Below are 15,399 nucleotides of genomic sequence, written 5' to 3'. Positions count from 1 at the left end.
AACCATCACCTCCCCAAACAGACCCTAAAGAAATCAAAATGAATGGTTTGGATAAGAAATGATTCTCCATGCCACAATACCGTACAGTGGTGATCTTAGATGATTGTTCAAATTGTTCATGTTCTCAGCACTGCCTCCTAGAAGCTATGATATTAAAATGGTGCTTGACGATCCTAACCTTCAACACTTGGACTTGAACATGAGCCATTAGAAGTTCACTTTTCAGTGTTCCAAAATCATCATACACCATTATCCGTTCAAAAAATATTCCAAGGATGGAGCCTGCAGTATAGGATCCACAATATGAATGGTTTAAAACATCATCTAAGATACAAACCTCATCTAAGATGCAAACTGGGGTTGAAAACCCAACCCCATACGGTGGGCCTCATCCTATCAAAACCCAAAACTAAGTGAACTTGATGCTGAGGCCAGAAAATGTGATCTAATTATATCCAAAAAAAAAGGAATGTTCTTCAACCCCAAGTGTTTTCCTGGGTAACATCATCCCCAACTTTTTCAAGAAACATGGCACAGGTGCAGTGAATAAATCAACATGGGAACTTTATTTTGATTGAATAACAAACTCAGCCACAACAATGGAATTGACAACTAAAATAAATTATTATTTTTTTTGGTGTGTGTGTGTGGCAGGAAGACAAGAATGGGCGGATTGCATCACCAACATATGGTGTGGTTCTATACATTATACAATAATGATGTTAGCAAGATCAAATATTGTTTGTGGACCTGCGGTATCCTTCACCATATCATGCCTATGAAGAAGTTAACAGATAACATAAAACCATCACGTCGCAAGCTGCAGCAGAGAAGAATGGCCATTGGGTAATGTACCTGGGGCTTTTCTCGGTGCAGATTGATAAATGTGTTGATGCTGTCAAGTGTCAATGTAAAGAGGTGCATCAAATTATCAGAAAGGCAGTACCATGGACCTGGGCCCACAATCAGCCTGAGACAAGTGAAGTCCATGATTACCGGTTCAACGTGAGAAGGAAACAACAGGGGGGAGATACACCTGCCAATGCAGAGAACACAGGTTATTTCTGAAATAGTAAATGATGCAGATGGTATAGAGAAAACAGAAACATGCTTGCTTCCTCAGAGTTGCCAAGGAAAAACCTCAGGATCTACTGATCTACAAGAACAGAGAAGGATTACTGATTTTACTGAAAGCAAGAAAACCTACAAAATCAAACAATATGGTCTTTCTTGAGACTTGGAAAGAAAATCCACTGGTTTTACATTTGAGTTCTTTTACTGTCATTAGCAAACTGCTTTTTTCTTTTTCTTTTTCTTTTTTTTGGGGTCTAGGTCACTTTGACATCAAAAAATCGCTTTGCAGTAATTGGTGAAGAACTCAGGTGGATTTAAGACTGGGCAACTCAGGCTGCCTCATTCAGTCTTGAGTCGAGTTGCGACTCACCTGAGTCGGGGGTGACTCATCTAGGTAACTGTTGCTGTCAAACTAGATCGGGTTCAACCAAGTCTGAGTCATCAATCCATTCAAAAATCTGAAAGTACCGTAGCGCATAGAAAGTAAAGGGGCACGTTGCAAAGCTTTTGACGTTGACTAAACAAATCAAAGTCCCTGCATGGATGTACGATTTCCTCAAAAAGATAACAAGGCATTTGGCTATTTCATGAGAGAAAAGGTGTTATAATTGAGATTCTGAAAAGGTGTTATAATTGAGATTCTGAAACCTTAGGTGACTTCCATGGAACTTGAGATATCACTGGGATTTCCAAGAATCCATTTTGCAGTTGAAAGCAAGCATAGCAGATGCCTTTTTTTTTCCCCCAAAGGAGCATAAAAAACTTGGATTCAAAGGGATAGATGAATGGAGCACATACATAGAAGATCAAAATTGAGGATCAAAGGAAAAGAGCTTCCTCTGCCCTTCAGTCGGGTTCGCCAACCAATGGCAGAACATCCAGGCTGCTCCAACCACTGAAGCAACAGAGAGCATAGCTAGGAAACCAAAATGTGAAACGTCATTCGCAACTATCGCCACACCCAACATCGCAAACTCGGCGAGGCTCGCCATTGAAACCTCAGTTGTCCCGATCAGATTTGCTTTGGTAGTGGGTATCCCGGTCTGAAGAATCTGTGCCCCCACAACATCATATGACATATGGCCCAACCTTGACAATACCTGCAAACCGGAGTTCAAAAACCCAACTTCACTGTTAAATTCACAACAAATGCTATAAGTGAAATGAAAACCAGGGCATGATCTAAGAATGAAGCCAGATAAACTATAGAAAGTAGTGTTGTTGTGCTTCTCCGCTCCTCAAGCCCGCATCAGTTTCTAGTCTAGCTCATAGCTCTAAAACTCGCTGCCTTGACTCGTCCAGAAATCAAGCCAAGTCAGCATGAAACTCGCTGGCAAGATCGACTCAGTTCACATTCAGCATGACTCGACAAGTGAGCTCACCAACTTGGCAGACTAGACACAACTCACCATGACTGGAACCGAGTCAGTAGTCGAATTTATTCATTTTTCAAAAGGAGATGTATGCAGTTGGTGAGAAAACTCTCAATCCCAAATAGTCAATGCAGAAGCATCTACCAGTAGGCCAAGCACTATTGTGATTTATCTTGCCTATTTTTATACAAATACTTCCAAGTACCCTATTATTGCAAACACCATTCCTAGTATAATCACTAAATATCGAGTCAGGTAGAATTGAGTCTCCAAGTCAACCTTACCTGACTAGATATCAAGTCAAGTCAAGTTTTCAAGCTTTTAGACTATGGTCTACCAAAAGCAATATTCATCAGTTTCGTGAAATAAGAAGGTTGCCAGATGCTTACAATCAAACAGAGGAAAAAAAGAAGGGGCGTTTGCCGAGAAAGAGAGCCACTCCAATATACTGCAACAGCAAAGGTGAGAAGTGATGCCTGGAATATCAATCCAGCTGCTCCAGCCTGGTACAGACAAGCCAAATTTCAGAGTAAGCATTGGCATAAAAGAGTGGCAAGGGAATAAATATATATATATATATATATATATATACACACACACACACACACACACACACATATATATATATATATATATATATATATATATATATATATACACGGAAATGCTCACCTGCGAACTAGTTCGTACGTACTATGTACGAACTTTTTTGAAAACCCATCACACGTGATGTGGATCCCAAATCTGAACCGTTCATGTGAATCAGCACATCCTGAAACCCACCGAACCCAAGTTTTACTTTGATATGAAACTATGGTCGGCCATGAAAAATGAAAACAGTTTCCTCCCTTGATTTGCATTTCTCTTTGCTATGGCCCACCAGAATATTACATCGGGGTGAAAACTTTCCAAATGGGGTTTTATGGGATTCCGCATCACATGGACCGTTCAGATTAGACACCCATGGCACGTGTGCAAAGGTGCGCACGTGCGTAGGTGCGCAGGGGAGCATGACTCTATATATATATATATATATATATATATTAATGAAAATGAAAATGAAAAGGTCAGAATGATCATGATTAAAATCATTGAACCTTTAGAACTCCAAGCCGCTTGACAAGGCTTGCAGAAGTGAATGTTGCAGCAACACCCATGAAAGCACATAATCCACTAAAACCACCAATAATAGATGGATTTAATCCTGTCAAACGTTCACAAGGAATCTTGCAATGTTAAAAAACTGAACTCCAACATCCCAGAGCTGGATTATCAGCAAATATATCAGAAAAAACAATTGAAAGAAACAGTAATAAGCAAGGTATTAAAAAACGGGAAGTTTTAAAAAACAGTCACGTAACAGTGGGAACTGTTATGCATTATGGGGCTGTAATGACCGTTGTGGAAAAATGGCCTGGCCGATACAGTGTTTTTTTTAAAAGACTGTTGTGTCCATTATGGCCCATATTGTAACGGTAATTACGTTACAGCCACTGTTACCATTATCGAATACCTTGGTAATAAAAGATTTGTGTAGGATTATCATCATCCATTGTTTGCAGTATCCCCGATATTATCCGTATCTCAGCTTGGCAACACCAATAACACTGGTAGCAATACCGATAACACTGGTAGTATCAGAAATTTCAGGTATTGGCGATGTATCGCTAAGTATCATCAATTTATCGATACCGCCAATATTTTCGATTGTGTAAATTCCAAGTGTTGCTTGTATTGCCAATGTATTGATATCGACAATATTTTTTACTGTGTAAATTCCAAGTGTCCCTTGTATCTCCAGTGTATCGGTGATATTTTGATAATATCACCAATGTATCAATATCGCCAAAAATCTATTCATTAAATAATTTTTTTAATGGGTGCATGGTTGTATGCAGTGTTCAATTTGTTGATGATAATATTGTTAATATCGCGATATTATCATTGTTGTAACATGGGCGATATCGAGACCACAATCTTTCGTTTCCCTTCCAGTTGTCAATGATTTCTTGACAAAATATCGTGTGTTGTCGATATTCTAAAATATTAATGTATGTTTGGATGGAAGATTAGATGGTTGGATGGATAGATGGAATGGTTGGATGGATAGATGGGATGCTTTTAGGACGAACATGCTTTTAAGCCCCCATCAAATGGAATCTTATTATATATGCATTCTTCTTGCAAATTTTGTATTCCTTAAAATGCAAATATGTGTATTTTAGCATCTCCTAAAGTTTCACTGAAAAATTCCACCGTTTTCCCATGTTCTCCCGATGTCTCCCCACATTTCTGGTTATCAACGATATTATCAGCAATATTGATATTGTTTCTGTATCCACAACCAGCGAAATTTGTAGCGATACTGATACTTCGAACATTGTCATCATCATCTAAGCCTTGTCCCAACTAGTTGGGGTTTTTCCAGGATATGTCATAAATTCATAATGATCCATGTAGTTTAGAGATGGCCACTCTAGCATTTTTGTGTGACAGGTGTTTCTTGAGAGAGCAGGAGGTTCTAAACATGACAAAGAGAGTTTCTCATGAAGAAGACAGGTGAATCTAATTCCCAATATTTATGTGATTTCAGGATGAAAATAGCAACCATAACTGTGATATAGAGACTAGAATAATCAAGAGATTCAGTAGCTTTGAGGGGATAAGGAAACCACCAACTTAAAGAAATTCCCTCAATCATCATGACATAACACTATCATAAGCCAACAACAGAAAAATCATGGCCTGTGCATGTTTAAGTAATTTGCTATGGATTTCCAGATATTATTCACAAATCACAAGGAGCCATACAATCCGTTTTAAATAATTTATACATCACAGTTACAAAGCATCATGCTTTAAAGCATGGATAGCCGGAGCACTAGTCACAATTTGAATATTCTAGCACTTCAGCAGGTAAAAGGGATCCTGTCACCCTACTCCTAGAAACAGAGCTATCTACTTCTTCTTCTTCTTCTTATTTTGATGAGTCAACGTGTCCCCGTCCCATTTTGAGGTGAGACTCTTCCTTGCATATACACGCAATCACCCACAAACCACGTGCATCAGGTAATCCCAGGGAGGGGAATCAAACTTGCGTCTGTGGGGAGCACACCCACGATGCTTTCCATTTGCCCAAACCCCATGTGGGTAGAAACAGGAGTTATCATGAATCAATTAAAAAAATAAGCACATAGTTGTGATTTTTTTTTCTTGGATATTGACCAGGCAGCATGAAACAGTACTTCAGCATGACAAGATGGTCATGGAGCTTAATTTTTGCAAAGTGGGAGCACAAGTAGAAATGCAGGTTAAAAATATTATTAGTCAGAACATACCACGCTGAGTTAAGAATGCTGTCATTAAGCAACCTGGAGTAAGAACAATATTGAAGTAAAGAAGCACATATGCTAGGCTTGCAGGAAGAACAGGCTGCTGCTTGTATTCCATCCAACCATGCTTGATGACATCCCTCACTTTTTCCACTGAATTGTTATGGAAGATGGTATAAGAAACATAATCCGGAAACAAACATCCTTCCATTACAAAGAGATTAAATTTCACCTAGGTTCCCTGCATCTCGTAGAGGGATGGCACTGAAAGGATTATCACCAGCCTGAGGAAATTTACAGCGATCAAGAACCCCAGTAGAGAGCTTGTTGGTTAACCAGACTAGGAACACCTGCAAAATGGTATACAAATCAAGAAGAAATCCAGATAATTAAACTTTATCAAGGTAACACAACTAACTAGAGGCAAATTGATTACCACAACAGGCAGTGTGCATATCATTAGACCAGCAGCAAGCTGCAAGCAGGTAACAGGATTGTACTTGGACAGAAGAATGCCAAACAGTGATGCTCCAGCTATCTGTGGCAATAAAAGCAGTTAGTACTTGAAAATAGTACCATTCGAAAGGCAAAGTATCCTAGAATATAGTGGCTACTAGTTCCATGAGTTCTCACGGAGCCCATGGTTAAAATGCTATGGCTTCACCCACTGACACAGCATTACACAATGGACAAGCATCCAGCATGCAACCAGCATGCTTGTACTGGCACATGAAGGGCTACCATCACCAGTTCTGCAAACACAGGGCGAGTGCCAGCTTCTATATGGCTCCATGAGTCAGATTTCAAAAGGTTACAACAATTAACAAGAGTATCATCAAAAAATTTGTTATTGGCCTCCTTTATCTGCACCATGCTATGTAAATTAGAAACCCACAACCCCTTCAAGCATTCAAATTGTTTGTGAAAATTTTGAAAGAAAATGAAAAATCAGTTATCAAAGCATATTGCAGTTTCCAAAGAAATTGATGATCTGGCCTCTCTAGGTGAGTGCTTGGGCATCTCCAAAGTCAAGGAACTTCAAAGATGGAGATTATGCACAAAAAGGATACATGGGCAGAGCATCAGTTGAAAACACATGGAACCAAATGGACCAGAGGTCTTGGTAACAGTAAAAACAAGATCCTTAATATATAAAAAACGAATCAAACAGGGGGCATAATTAGGTGTAGCAACAACCTCGTACCTCACAGAGAAGATCGATTCGACCGAGCATGGCATTTGCTCGGGCCAATGCAATTGGCCTATTTGTGCCTGCTAACTGTATATATGCACAAAAATACACATTTTAGGAGAAAAACCAACAAGGCATGCCAGCATTTGAAAAATAAATAAATCAGCATTACCAGCACAACCCAATCACGCTCAATGGCAACCCCTAATGCCAAACCTGCCAGCCTTTCAATAGCCCCTGCAAATACTAGTACCAGGAACCAAGGTTGGAGAAGCACTGATGACGCAGAAGTACGAGGGACACTGTTCAGTGCATGAATGATCATTGCTGCAGATAACAACTGAGCAGCCGCCTGACAGATATGAAGGTATTAAAAGACCCTAACTGCATGTGGAAAACTGGAAGAAAAAAAAAAAACCAAGTACAACTGGGCCAATAACCAAAAGCCAAAAGAAGAAAAACATGAGGTTAAAGAACTACCTGGACTAAGTTCAAACTATTATATGCAGGGACTCTAGGAAAAGAATCCATAAAATTGCCAACCAAAGGGCCTCCAATAAAAATTGCGAGCTGTGTATAAAGGAATTGATTAAAGATAATTTTGATATTAGTCTTACAGAACCAAATATGAGCACAATCACTATGCACCTTTGTGAAGAAACCCACAACAGCAACGGGCAATAAGCTTGGATGAAGCAATGCGACAGCAGCAGGCCAAGCAAAATTCCAGAGTTGTTCCACCAGATTTCCAGCCAATGAACAAGCATACAAAGCTGGAAGCAAATTTTTATCAGGTAAGAAGACAGCTATAAGACCAACCACTATACATATGAAGTGCAGAAATCATCCAAACTAGAACATTACTTTTCTCAATGGAGGAATGTGTTACACTACCCTTTTTATCGGTTGGACTTAAATGATAATCGCATAGTTTCAAGTTACAAAAAGTTTGATGAGTATTTACTGGTTTCACTAGTTTTCCCATCTCAAGGATGAACACTCCACACCTCAGCACACCAATATATCCAAATATTTATAATCTCATGAAACTCAGATAAACAAAATGGGCTTACCATATAAGCCTGCGGGATGAGCTGGAGTAGATGCAAGAGCATCTTGTTCCTCTTCCGAGAGAACCTGAAAGTGAAATTTTTTTATCTTTCGTATATATACATGCAAGAACAACTTACTTTAAGTTAGCCATTATCCTGAAAACAAATAGTTTTCACAGGAACTTTCAAAAAAAAAAAAAAAAAAAAGAGGAGATTACACAGGAGTGTATAATATTTGATTCATAGAAGTGTATTCACTGTGACATGAAAAGTGAATGGTTGCAAGGGTCATACCGGTAATGTTGTGAACAGAGTATGTATATAGCCATCTTCAGTAAGCAAATTCAAGGACTCAGTCTCAAGAATCTCAGATTTGAGATGAACGATTGGAATAGAACAACCAGGTGGAATCGAAGGTAGATCATCTTGGACCTCATTCTCTGTAGCAATGTGATTAAATTCTACATCAGCATTTCTAGTGGAACATCTCGAAGTGAAATTGTCTGACCTGAAACAAAACATTAGAGATGTCAAGTGTATAGACTTGATAGATTAGGCCTACAGCATTGTAAACACGGAAAGGATTAATTGCCAGTTGAGACAGTCCCTAAATGAGAGAGAGAGAGAGAGAGAGAGAGAGAGAGAGAGAGAGAGAGATCATCGGGACAAGAAATAATTATCAATCAATCAGAAAAAGGATAAAAGTTGCGCCAGTCACTCCCCATCCTGGTCAAAGGAGGGTTGCTGTCAGCTAGTCAAGCCAGTCATCAAACTTTTGCCAAGCCGGGACCTAACTCTTGCTTCGGTGGTAGACTCTCAGGAGTTTCAACACCTGGTCAAGGGTTCGAGTACCCATAGGTGGTGAAATTCCACTACGGTGTGGGTGTGTGAGGTATGTGTGCGTGTGTTAAAATTTAAAAAAAAATAAAAATAAAAATAAAAAAATAATAAATTTGCCAAACCATTATAAAATTCCTTTTTCTTTTCTTTTTTTTGAAGGATAAGCCACTATGAGAATTTGTGTTTCAAATTTGGCAAAACAGGCTTCATGAAGCCAACCTCAAATGGCAGGGACAAGGCATGATGCTGATCATGATGAAAAAGATTTTGCACACACAAAATATGTATGCATGGTAGAATGCCTGATTCAGTCCAAATACTAATGCCAACATAGGACACAAGCAGAAATACAACAATCATGGAAGTCCACATAAAGTATACATTCTTGTTGTATGAAAACAAAAAGAACTTAAGTGTGAAGAATTTAGTTTCAGCTGAACCTAGTAGCACAACAAGAAGCTTAATGAAAATTCAAATATAGCAAGATAAGGTCCACTTTCTGGGACGATATCTGGCTCGGACACTCCACCTTTGATCTGAGTATCCTAATATATTACGAGATTATGTACAATCCAAAATATTTCGGAATGATATGATTAGCCAATATTTGCACAGTACACAAAAGTTTTCGAAACTGAAAAGTGGAGCCTAATGGTTCGGTAATCAACCCTTTGGTATGTTGCTACCACCATGGATGAAATATGCCTTAAAAATCTCCTTGATAGGGCAATCTCAACCTTCAATTTTGTGGCTTACAGATGGATAATCAAGAAGAAAAATACAAGGTCCATGTAAATCTGAAGGTATTCTAGATCTTCCAATCTGGGAGATTTTCGAGGTGATCCACGGTTGGAATAAACCATTGGCCCCACTTGTCACATACACATACACATACTATATGATTCCTACATTGCAATGCCATGTGTTCATCACTTCATCCGCATTTAAATGTTCCCCTCCAGAGGGAGATCGCAAGCATCCAAACATGTTTCCAGACCAAATAAGGCCCAAGAAAGTTTCTCGTACATACTAATGAACACGGACGTGCATAGACATGTATTTTGTGTCTAATTTTGTTTCTTGTATGTATTTATGTACCATAAGCATGTACAAATGCATTTCGCCCCTAATTCTGTTTCTGTTTAGAAAGAAATTTTTGATACGCTGGCAGAGTGCTAAGGATTATACATAGGCCCTTCGAGCCTGTTTGGAATGAGAGATTAAATATTATTGAATTGCATTAGGTGGTATTAACAACAATATTACACAATGATTATATGTCTGGAAATACCATGGTATTTTGACTGTCCAATACCGCATTTGGGAAAAAATTCTTCCTTTGGGAAAAATACTATTACATGAAACACTGAAACCTACGTTTGGTGGACCATGGAATTGTAAGACCAGATTTCACAACTGATGCAGGTCACCTACATGCATATGCAACTCAATTGTCACGTGTAAAGGGCGCATGTGGATGGATGGCATGGATAAAACACATGCATCAACGTGGGGCCCACAGATATAGTGGATTTTTGAAATCCACCTGAAATCCTACCGTATCTCCTGCTGGGACTGGATGATATGATACCCGGATTAATCCAACCCTTCCCATTATTTCCAAACAGCAGATAGAATTTATATTGGACCAAATGCAATTCCATACCACCTAATCGCATGTTCCAAACAGGCCCTTAAAAATTACTGAATAATTGCATAAGTGGAATACAAATAATTCAAATTAAACTGTCCAAATTATGGATCCCAGTTTAGATGTATCATGAACCAAATATTACACTTATTTGGTTTTGTGACTATCGGATTAGTGGACACTTATTGGACTGTTAAGAATGAAAAAATATTCAATGGTTCTATTCCAACCAACAAGTGTCCACAAATGAGAGGTTAATATTGTACAATCAATCTGATTTTGGAACTGCGACTTAGGGCCTGTTTGGATGCATGTAAGTTGGCTAAAATGTAAGTGACTTACAGGTTGTGTTTGGGGGAGAAAATTCACATGTAAGTTACTTACAGCCAATGTTCGAAATATCGGTATCGCGCAATGTATCGCATAATACAATATTTAGCTATATCAAACAATTTTTGGCAATATTATGCAATATTTTATTGATATATCGACCCATAAAAAGTATTCCGTAAAATTTTCCAATTTTTTAGTATCTTCCAAAGGGTTTTGTATCGATGGACTGCGATATTGATAATATCGGCCGATAGTATCGATATTTCGAACACTGCTTATAGCCTGTAAGTCACTTACAAGAAAATCTACCAAAAAAATTGCAGGGGGATGGGGGTAAGAAGTCACTTCCTTGTAAGTCACTTAAAGCTCAATGGTCAGATGTTTAATAAGAGGGGAAGAGGGAGAAACGCAACAACCCACCAACCACCATTAACAACCATGAAGCTCCAACCAATGAAGAAGAAGCACCAGCCATTGAAGAAGCTCCAGCAAGCCTTGCAGCAGTGCAGCCAATCCACATCTTACAACACTATTACCGCAGCAAAACTTCATTTACCATGCCACCAACCACCATTTACCATACCAACAACCACCATTGATTAGCTTCTATAAGAGGGAAAAGAGGGTTTTGGCTCTCCAACCCAATCAAGGTATTCAAAATTGATTACGTAACAACAATGGTCATAACCGCTATGCATTACAGGTCGAAATGGTCGTAACGGCCATTGCAAAAAAAAAAAAAGGCTATAAAGGCCCTGTAACAACCCGTAACGGTCCTGTAACAGTTTTTTCAAAAAAATTTTAAAAAAAAAAAGGGTCGTAACGGCCGTTACAGCCCATATCAAGGCGATAATGGTGGTGGCCGTTACAGCCACCGTTACCGTTTTGGAACCTCTCTCTCTCTCTCTCTCTCTCTCTCTCTCTCCAACTACCGTAGCTCTCTCTTCCTCTCTCCCCCTCCCCATCGAAATGGTAGGGTTTTTTTTTTTTTTTTTTTTTTGTGTAATCGCAAGTCCTGCCCTCTTTTTTTGCTTGGAAGACGAAAGCGGATTAGGTGTTACTCAGGTAACATTTTATTAGCGGGTGTTACCCACCTTGACGATGTGTTATAGATCCACTCCATCCATCCATTTCTCCAGCCCATTTTAGGACGTGGTCCCAAAAATTAAGAAGATCCAAATCACAGGTGGACGCCACCACAGGAAACAGTGGTGATTAGCTTAAAGGAGCCATAGATTGTTTCTAATGGTGTGGTCCACCTGAGATTTGGATCTTCTTAAGTTTTGGGATCGTGTCCTAAAATGAGATGGAAAAACAGATGGTCAGCCTGGATATACAAAATGTATATCAAGGTAGGCCACACACGGTTAGGGTAACACCCAGGTAACAGCTAATCTGCTCCCTTGGATTATTTTAATGCATTTATTTTTAAATCTTTTATTTAATTATTTTCATGCATTTAGATTCTTTAGTGTAGAAACTGGACGGTAGAGATGATTCTGAAAGTAGACATTTTAATTTAGTGGGTGGAAATTGCATGCATTCTTTTATTACCATTGTGTGCATTTTAATGTTGCTGTTATTTTTTCCTCTTTTTTTTTTTCTTTTTTGTGATATATGTTTGAGAAATTTATATGGACCATTCATGTTCAGTGCTACAACTGTTAACATCACATGATGGGCCTCACCTTGGATGGTTCTAAATCTCCATGATTGATATCACATGATGGGGGCCTAACCTTTGATACTCTAGCAGAGTCTGATGGTTGATATGCATGCCTTAGAAATTGTGCTCATGGTGTATGTGTAACTCAATCTGTAACCAATGGTTGGGGATTCCCCCAAATGGATTTGATATTTAAAGGGGTTTTTTCTCTTTTTGTTAAATCAATCTGATGGTCAGTTTTTGGGCAACCATCATGCTCGGCAGGAACCTTTACCTGGGCTAGCGGTCAAGAAAAGAAAAAGAAAAAAATAATAACAATAAACATTAGTTCTTTCAACACACAGGCATGGGTCCCACTGCACGCAAAAGCTGGCATCTGCTGGCCAGCAAATCCTGACTGTTGATCTATGGGTCCCACCGCATGCTAAAGCTTGCACCTACTGGCTGACAATCCTGATTGTTTATCTGATGGGCCACACAAGTGTTGGGCAATTTTTTAGGCGTGCAAATGCTTGCACCTGCTGCCAACAATCCTACTTGTTGATTTGATGGGCATATTGTTTCGGGCAATTTTTGGAGCAATGTCGATTCACGAATACTAACAGATGCTCTCAACCGACAACACAAATCGATTGTCCCAAAAGGTACTAATTTAAGTAGACCTATAGATACGTATTTATTCATTAATAAGTAGATTAAATTTAAATGACTTTCAAACTGTATTTTGTATAGGCAAATATTACTTAGAAGATGTTGGTTTTGTGAATACACAGGATTTTTTTAGCACCATTCAGTGGAATTCGGTACCATTCCATGGCCCACTTGATGATTAGTTCGGCCTAAGAATTAGCTCAAATATTCATCTTGATGGGCCTAACAAAATGACATATTTGATCCCATACTTTTTTATATAATCATAATATTTTAAAACTATTCCTAGTCCAAGCTCTGCTCAGTGTGAATATACAGCTTCTTACCTATAATCCAAACACAAAAACTAACTTATCTCTAAGGGCCCGTTTGGACGGGTGGATTGGAAGGGATTGAATGGTATTAGGGTGGATGGCATGAATTTCAAGGCAATGATGGTGTTGTCAGGGCCCATTTGGTCGGTCGGATTGGAAGGGATTGGATAGTATTGGAAGGGATTGGAAGTTAAATCCCAGGATTGGCCGGACGTGCCAAACAGAGTTGGTGATCTGATCCCAATCCCATGGGTCTTAAGACAATCCACTGACAACACCATCATTACCTTTAAATCCCATCCAATCCACCTTAATCCATTCAAATTCGCCTGATACGTGTTTGGTTCAAGGGATTGGAAGGGATGGGAAGGTTTAATCCTGGGATTGGCCGGGCATGCCAAACAGACTGGATATAGCAATCCAGGGATATAACAATCCCATTGATCTCAAGACAATCCACTGACAACACCATCATTACCTAGAAATCCATGCCATCCACCCTAATACCATTCAATCCCTCTCAATCCACCCGGCCAAACGGGCCCTAAGTGACTTACAACTTACATCCTAACAGGTAACCTGTAAAACTTTCACTTGTAAGTGACTTACCTCACTTACAACTTAAAACGACAGGAGTTACACAATTTAGAGATTTCAAATTGAGTTAATGTATGCAACATATACAATTCCCGAGCACCTGCATATCAAGTGTACTATGCAGTCAGAGTATCAAAAACTCCCCTTCCCTCCATCCACACATTTTATCAATCACCGCTGTCTCCTCGAAGAAATGCAATATGAAAAAATTAAAACTTTCTCAGAAGAACTGGATAGAATTACAATTCATGCCACGACAATCTGAAACTGAGTATGAAGAGAGCAGAATTACCTGAATGCGTACGGCTTCAACCATCGGCGAGGGAGGACGCGATGACGAACTCGAGGAGGCACCAGTGACGAGGAAGAGCGGCGAAGAGTGAGAGCAGAGACGAGAGACGGAGAGGGCGACTGAGAGAGGATAACCAACCCCATTGATGCTTCAAGAAGCTGGGATTGCGGGAGCTGCTTTCTTGCCTACTCATGCAGACTTGTAGCAGGAAGCGCGTATGGTAGTCCAGCAGCAGCAGCAGAAGAAGAAGAAGAAGCGAAATCTAGGGTTTTTTCTAGGATTTGGGAAGGTAGGGTTGGGGTTTTAGGAAGAGATGAGGTTTTCCTGTTCTTTTGGTCTCTCCTTATCCGATTCGAATACACGAGAAAAGAGCGGAGAATTCAACAGATGCATTGGTGGGTTTTTTCAGCTGCCATGACATTAGAAAAGCTTTGATACTCCGGCGGAGTGTGATGGATGATACTCAGGCATAGAAATTACTTTGAAATGAATCCGTTGATATCTGATAATACAACCATCGGATCGGTGGACATTAATTGGACGGTTAAAATTGAAAAAACTCCCATGCTCTTATTTCAGCAAACGAGCGTACAATAACAATAGGTTAGGATTCCGCAACATCCATAGCTCAAGCGGTAGATTGAGTGAAGATACCTCGTTTTAAGGCTGGGGTCTCGGCATATAATACAGATGGTCCTGGTAAGCAGGGGCTCTGTGGGGCCCACAGTAATGTATGTGTTTTATCGGTCCTGCCCATTTATACACCCTGATCCATAGCTCAACTGGCAGACCGAGTGGAGATACCTCGTTTCAACGCTTGAGGTTTTGGTAACCATCCCCAGTGGGGGGCGGCTAACATGGAGTGTGTACTGACATGGGTGATGGGTGTCTACTAACATGCTAATCTTAAAAATAATAATAATAATAATAATAATAATAATAAAGTAGATTTAAGGAAGAAGAAGAAGATCATTTTATGGCATTAGCCCAAAAAGGAAGTAGATTTAAGGCTCAAGTGGGTCACACTACAAG

General features: G+C 39.5%; 1 protein-coding gene across 2 annotated transcripts; it reads right to left on the bottom strand.

Moving 5' to 3' along the window:
* Window positions 1–543: 543 nt before the first annotated feature.
* LOC131230985 (solute carrier family 40 member 3, chloroplastic) lies at window positions 544–14,762 on the bottom strand. Of its 2 annotated transcripts, XR_009164161.1 has the most exons (15): window positions 14,368–14,762; window positions 8,318–8,531; window positions 8,045–8,108; window positions 7,620–7,744; window positions 7,452–7,541; window positions 7,144–7,323; window positions 6,984–7,058; window positions 6,216–6,317; window positions 6,012–6,129; window positions 5,786–5,932; window positions 3,545–3,651; window positions 2,837–2,950; window positions 1,873–2,174; window positions 856–1,036; window positions 544–776 (listed from the first exon to the last, which is right to left on the bottom strand). XR_009164161.1 is itself a non-coding variant. In XM_058227026.1 (14 exons), the coding sequence occupies exons 1-13, from the start codon at window positions 14,508–14,510 to the stop codon at window positions 1,881–1,883; spliced, it is 1,773 nt and encodes a 590-aa protein (XP_058083009.1). In that variant the 5' UTR covers window positions 14,511–14,762; the 3' UTR covers window positions 544–1,036; window positions 1,873–1,880. The 2 variants fall into 2 exon arrangements, 1 of the variants encoding a protein (XP_058083009.1); XM_058227026.1 differs by having other exon boundaries at window positions 544–1,036.
* Between the last annotated feature and the right edge of the window lie 637 nt (window positions 14,763–15,399).

Source organism: Magnolia sinica, chromosome 17 (genome assembly GCF_029962835.1).
Source record: "Magnolia sinica isolate HGM2019 chromosome 17, MsV1, whole genome shotgun sequence".
In the NCBI taxonomy this organism is placed as follows: domain Eukaryota; kingdom Viridiplantae; phylum Streptophyta; class Magnoliopsida; order Magnoliales; family Magnoliaceae; genus Magnolia; species Magnolia sinica.
Note: the sequence above shows the minus strand (reverse complement) of the source record. Positions and strands in the feature narration are given on the sequence as shown.